Raw genomic sequence first — 6,039 nt, 5'->3', positions numbered from 1 at the left:
TGAAGGAAGTCCTAAACATTCTCTCTCTCATTATTCAGGTGTTTAGCAAATAGAACTAATGTTGGTGATCCTGACTGAGCTGAAACAGGAAACGTTTAGTAAAAGGTTTTATGTGTTTTATGTAAACTTCTGGTTTCAGATAAATACATAAATAAATAAATAAATAAACTTTAAAAAACATTAGAACTTCTGGACTGATGATAAACACACCAACAGCTCCAGCAGGATGTCTGACTGGTTCTAACAGCAGCAACAGAACTGCGCCTGCGTGACAGGGGGTGCGCGCGAGTGCCGTCTTCCCGGCATGACGTGAACGCGCCTCCCCCTCCGCCCCCCTCCCGCTCGCTCTGAATTCTACGAATTCCTCTCGCGGGATGAATATTCAAATTCATGAGACCGCAGCTCGAGCCTGATTGGCTGGACGGTTTCAAAACATTGGAGCACACGTTCGCGCGCTGATTGGCCGGTGAGGCGGGGTGGGGGCGTGGCCTGCCGGCGCCAGATAAAAGCGGAAGAAAACAGAAGGCGGTCAGACTGTTGACGAGCTCCGCTTCACACCGGTACCGAGTGGGTTTAACGGACGTGTTCCGTCGCTGTGTTTGGATCAAAAAGCGGGAAAGCGGCCGAGCTGAAACGGAACCGAGCAGGACTTCAGCCCAGCAGGACGGACGCGATGAGCCCGGAGTGAGCGAGAACCTGCAGAGGATGTTGGATAAACCGTCCGTGGAGCTCCGAGTGGAGGTCCGGGGAAAGAACGGTAAGGAGCGGTACCGGTCCGGTCCGGTTCGGCCTCCACCTGTTTCCATGGTTACTGTGTTTTATCAACCTGAACAGGAGCTTTTATGACTTTTCCGCTGATTAGTGGTTTTACTGGTTTGATTTAACGTCGTGATGTGATGGATCAGAACCAGACAGGTGGGATGAGAGTCAAACAGGCGAACAAACCGGATTTATATCTACGGTCCGGTGTTCCGTCAGTCAGAACCGAACCTGGAGCGTTTTATCATTAATTAATCATCAGCTCGTTCTTTGTCTTGTTTTATTTTAGAAAACCTCCAAACACGTGACTCGGGTCGGTTCGGGCTCAGAGCTGCTGTTTGTTGGTGTTTCTACACAGATCCTCGGTTCTAGTGACTCTAAACAGAACAAGCACGAAGCAGAACCTTAGTTGGACCTCCAGGTGTTCAGGCTGTTAGACGGTTCTCCTGGGTTCTGGCTCTGCTCGGACAGGAAGCAGCTTTTAACACGTCCTGTTCTGTGTTCTGTTCCAGTGAAAGAACCGTTCTGCAGCCAGTACCGCTGCGGCTCTCTGCTGGGCAGCGGGGGCTTCGGTTCCGTGTTTTCGGGCCAGCGGCTGTCGGACGGACTGCAGGTCAGGATGCAGAACTTTTTTTTGCCTTTTCATGTGTGTGAGCTGCTGTCCTGTTCTGACCCGGTCCGTCTTCTGTCCGTCCAGGTGGCCATCAAGCAGATCTCCAGCGACAGAGTCCAGCAGTGGGCCCGCCTGGTGAGTCCCTGTCAGAACACACACCAGAACTCAGAGCTCCGCTTCACTGAGACCGAACCAAACAGAGCAGCCAGCAGGCCGCTGTAGCTCCGCCCCCTGCTGGACGCACTGGGGAACTGCACTTGTAGGTGGGGGCCGCCCCCCCGCTGGTTCCCACGGAAACCTGTGATGTCACAGTTCAGGGTTTCCCCCCTGTGGTTTGTTGTGGCTGGGATTTCCCACCAGCAGAAAAACACCTGAACGCACCTGCAGAGGATGATTCAGGCCGAAAAAGCCCCAAAGCGGAGCGGAGCTTCTGAGTTCTCCAGAGAACCATCAGAAAACGTTATCGATCCGACATTAACCGATGGTTCCCCCCGTAGCCCGGCGAGGCGGCTCCGGTTCCCATGGAGATCGTTCTGCTGCAGCGGCTGTCAGAGGTCGGAGGTCACGGCGGGGTGGTCCGGCTGCTGGACTGGTTCCACGTGGAGGGACGGGGCTTCCTGCTGGTTCTGGAGAGACCGCCGCAGAGCCAGGACCTGTTCGACTTCATCACCGACAGGGGGGCGCTGCCGGAACGCCTCGCACTCAGGTACTGCTGCAGGGTTCTGATGAGTTCTTCACTTTGTCCCACTCGTCTGCTCCGTCTCGTGGGTTCTGACGTTCCCTGTTTGGTTCTGTCAGGTTCTTCCGTCAGATCGTGGCGGCGCTGCGCTTCGTCCACGCTCACGGCGTCGTGCACCGAGACATCAAGGACGAGAACATCGTGGTGGACACCAGGACGCTGGACGTCAAGATCATCGACTTCGGTTCCGGAGCGCCGCTCAAGGAGACGGAGTACAGCGAGTTCGAAGGTACCAAGAACATCACAGAACAGCCCGTTGGACTCAGAACCACTTGACTTAACGAGTGTTTTTACGTTAAAGGTTTTTATTGATACAACGATGCAAACGTAATGGGAACGTAATGAGAACATTCATGTAAACAAACACTGATCTCCTCTCCTCCTTGCCTCCTCCTCTCCTTGCCTCCTCTCCTCCCCCCCAGGCACTCGGGTCTACAGTCCTCCTGAGTGGGTCGAGTCCCGGTCCTACCACGCCGTCCCGCTCACCGTCTGGTCTCTCGGCGTTCTGCTCTTCGACATGGTTTGCGGCGACATTCCGTTTGAAGGCGACCACGAGATCGTGGAGGCCACGCCCCTCTTCACCAGGCGCGTCTCTAAAGGTAGGCCCCGCCCCCGCTGACACCTGATTGGCTCAGGTGAGTCCGGCTCTCGCTCACGGCGTCTCTCCGTCTGTCCTGACAGAATGCCAGTCTCTGATTCGCTGGTGTCTGTCGTACCGACCCGAGGACCGGCCGACTCTGGAGGAGGTTCTGACCCACCCCTGGATGGACCAGGGAGACCCAGAGGACGAGGAGGAGAGGGGGGACCTGCAGGGGGAGCACAGCCTGCTCCCGGGACAGTCCCTCTGAACCAGAAGAACCCACAGAACCAGAGGAACCTGGACTAGACTTGGGTTCTGGACTCATCTGGACCGGGAATGTGACGGGTCTCCTCAGACTTTTGGACTTTTTGTTTCTGGACTTGAAGCTGCAGATCAGAGTTTGTCACATTAAAGGCTGTGCCACGCACACTCCTGGTCCTGGTTCTGGTCCAAGTCCTGGTTCTGGTCCTGGTCTCTCTGCAGAATGAGTCTGAACTCTGGATGGATATTTATTGAGTCTCTCGGCCGTTTACTGATCTCTGCTGGTTCCTGATCACTTATTTATTGATTATTGATTATTGATCAGTTCGGAGATGTGGGGAGCACTCAGAACGGCTCCGGTCCAACAGCGCCTCCTGCAGGATCCGGATCAGCAGGTGTCCAGCGTCTCACACTTGAACCTGTTGTAACTAAACTTTGATCCTGAATCAAACCAGAGGACGTGTATTGATGATTGATTATTTATCGGTTCAGCAGACTCCCTGATTCGGCCTCAGAGCGTTGACTTGGTCCTTCTGGACTTAAACGTCCTCCAGTGTCTCACCTGAGCAGGTAGCTGAAGGCTCTCCTCGGAGGGCTGAGCTCCCGCCGGATGTGACGTCACCGTAAATACGCGTGTATTTCCTGTTGTTTATCCTGGAAGTGGCTTCTGGTCACTTGGTTCAGTTTATTTACATTAAATAAGAATTTATGGATCGAAACCAGACAAACTGATCCGACGTCTGAATAAAAGATTTTCTGTCTCCAACTGTTTCTGTGTCTCGGAACCTTTTTTAACTCAAACACGTGAAGCATGTGGCAGGTGAGACGGCCAGCAGCCAATAGGAATCCTCCAGAGCGCCACCTGCACAACAACACGGAAGTGATGGTTGAGTTCAGAGAGGAGGAGGAGGAGGAGGAAGAAGAGGAGGTCTCACTCTGAGCTGAAATCAGACTTCATTCAGTCTTTGGCGCTCTGTTCTTCTCAGGAATATAAACTATTTATCTGCTCATCATCTGATGAGTAAAAATGATTGAATTTATGTTTATCATAAAAATTTAGTGTGAATAAAGAAAATCTATAAATGAAATCACAACAACAAAATCATTTAGAAGTTTCAGCTTAAATTATGTCAAACACAGAGAAAAGGTCCAAACTCAGAGTTCTGAAGTTAATTAAAAAGTAGAGTTATTAAAAACTGTGAAAGTCACTTATGGAAAAAGTCAGAAGAGCTCAGATTAAGAAGCTCTCTTTTTGTTTTTTTGTTTTTGTTTTGCTAACTAAGTAAAAATGATCAAACAGACATTTAGAAATAAAACAATCTGATCCAGGAAATAAAAAGCAGCATTTATGAGATAAGATGAGACAAATGAAGGGTTCAGTGTTTGAAGGATGTTACAGCACGAGTTTAAATATCTGACAGGGTTTGGAGAGAAAAAGCATCTAAATTATGACAAAAAGTCCACAATAAATAAGATTATATATGAATAAAAAATATAACATATATTCATGTATATATAATAATAATATATGTGCACATTTTGTACAGTTAGTTTATTTATTTTATTTTTCATTATTTAAAAAATGTTTGTCATATTTTTTCTTCTTCTTTTTCAAACTATCTAACTTCAGTCTTTTCTTGTTGTGATCTGCTGTTTTTCCTCTGAGCTGCTGTGTTCCAGCTCTGGTATAAATAAAGTTTTTCTGTTCTGTTGTGTGAAGCAAGAAATGAAAACTGAGACATAAAATGAATGAAATTAATATTCTGACATAAAAAGTTAAACTTCTGTCAGAGAGAAATCTGATATTATGTTTATTTTATTGTTCTTTACTCATATTTTCATTTTAATTTTATTTCCTAGACAGAAAACAAAGAATTCATCAGAGTCACAGTTGAACAAACGTGGCCCATAAAGTCGGTTCTGATTCTGAAAAAATATGAAATGAAAAAATTAAAATAATCAGTCAAATAAGTTAAAACAGAGTATTTTTTTAAAAAGTTATTTAATTATTTAAAAATAAAAATCCGATTCCATAGCAGAAAAGAACCAGAGCCGGTCCGGACCGGTTCAAAGGCAGAACAGAGCCGGTCCCGGTTCTCCGCTCGGAGTGGCACCTCCTGCTCTCGGCTCCACCTCCGCCGCTGTAGTCCCTTCGCTTCCCGGACACCTCGGCTGCTCCGCGGACTGTTCTCCTCCTGATGTTCCCGCTGGTTCCTCCGTTGGTTCCTCCGCAGGCTCCTCTATCCGCCCCGGTTCCGGTCCGTCCTCAGGCCCACAGACGCGCCGCCGCCTCCCGCCTCAGCCCGAGCAGCGAGCCGGAGGTCGGAGCCCCGGCCGCGTCCAGACCGTGAGCGGCGCTAGCTGCGGGGCTAGCGGCGCGTTAGCCGAGCAGGCAGCGGGGCGAAGGCTCGGTCCGGACGGCCGGCACAGGGAGCGCAGCATGGCCGGAGGGAACCACAGCAAAGCCGGGGAGGAGAGGGCAGCGAGCCGGGGTCAGAGCGAAGGTAAGCGGAGCCGCTGGGCGAGAGCCGGGGCTGGGGCAACTTATCCCGGCCCGCTGGCGGCCGAGGGACGGACGGGTCCAGTAGCAGATAAACACGGTTTATTCGGATTATTTACATTTAGTCAGAATCAGGTTCCTGTTAGCGGAGCCGCGGCAGCTAGTGCTAACTAGCGGCTAAACTAGCCCCACAGACCCAGTAGGCTGGTTAGTTAGAGAAGTCAGGACAGTTAACTAGTGTGGAAACTAACTAGCAGGGGCGGTGGTTAACTCTAAACCAGCTGGTTGTTCAGTTTATTCTGTAGTTTACAGTTAAACCAAAGGAGACGAGCTGCTAGCCTGCTAGCTAAGGCTAGCTGGGCTGAACGCTAAGGCTAAGGCTAGCTGGCTAGCTTACAGCTAACTCCAGCTAGCTCGTCTAACTAGTGCCACGGCGGCTCGTTGACCTGCGGGCCCTCCCCCAGCAGGCCGTACCGGTACGGACACATTTCACAGGTGTGTCCAGGTGTACTGGCGAGAGGCGCTGACGTGGAGTATACACACACACACACACACACACACACACACACACACACACACACACACAC

The 6,039-nt window shown here is 50.4% G+C and overlaps 2 protein-coding genes across 3 annotated transcripts in view; both read left to right on the top strand.

The window, feature by feature from the left end:
• Positions 1-547: 547 nt before the first annotated feature.
• Positions 548-3,721, top strand: pim2 (Pim-2 proto-oncogene, serine/threonine kinase). Its single transcript, XM_008293058.1, has 7 exons — positions 548-757; positions 1,272-1,372; positions 1,457-1,507; positions 1,870-2,078; positions 2,171-2,340; positions 2,534-2,710; positions 2,793-3,721. Exons 1-7 carry the CDS (start codon positions 706-708, stop codon positions 2,957-2,959), a joined length of 927 nt encoding a protein of 308 aa, XP_008291280.1. The 5' UTR covers positions 548-705; the 3' UTR covers positions 2,960-3,721.
• A 1,333-nt stretch (positions 3,722-5,054) lies between these two features.
• Positions 5,055-6,039, top strand: part of slc35a2 (solute carrier family 35 member 2) — a 5,646-nt gene continuing 4,661 nt past the window's right edge. For both annotated transcript variants that reach the window (XM_008293055.1, XM_008293056.1), the window contains exon 1: positions 5,055-5,456. In XM_008293055.1, coding sequence (XP_008291277.1) covers positions 5,393-5,456 — 64 coding nt within the window. In that variant the 5' untranslated portion in view covers positions 5,055-5,392. The remainder of the gene's footprint in view (positions 5,457-6,039) is intronic.

Source organism: Stegastes partitus, unplaced genomic scaffold, assembly GCF_000690725.1.
Source record: "Stegastes partitus isolate 25-593 unplaced genomic scaffold, Stegastes_partitus-1.0.2 Scaffold855, whole genome shotgun sequence".
NCBI classification, from domain to species: domain Eukaryota; kingdom Metazoa; phylum Chordata; class Actinopteri; family Pomacentridae; genus Stegastes; species Stegastes partitus.
The sequence above is the reverse complement of the archived record's forward strand: the minus strand, read 5'-3'. Positions and strand labels throughout refer to the sequence as shown.

What these genes read in the sequence shown, in the direction of transcription:
- pim2 (XM_008293058.1), top strand. Translation starts at nt 706, where the DNA reads ATGTTGGATAAACCGTCCGTGGAGCTCCGAGTGGAGGTCCGGGGAAAG. An exon ending in GGAGGTCCGGGGAAAGAACG is followed by an intron (nt 758 to 1,271) that starts GTAAGGAGCGGT and finishes GTTCTGTTCCAG; the next exon opens with TGAAAGAACCGTTCTGCAGC. An exon ending in TCCAGCAGTGGGCCCGCCTG is followed by an intron (nt 1,508 to 1,869) that starts GTGAGTCCCTGT and finishes TTCCCCCCGTAG; the next exon opens with CCCGGCGAGGCGGCTCCGGT.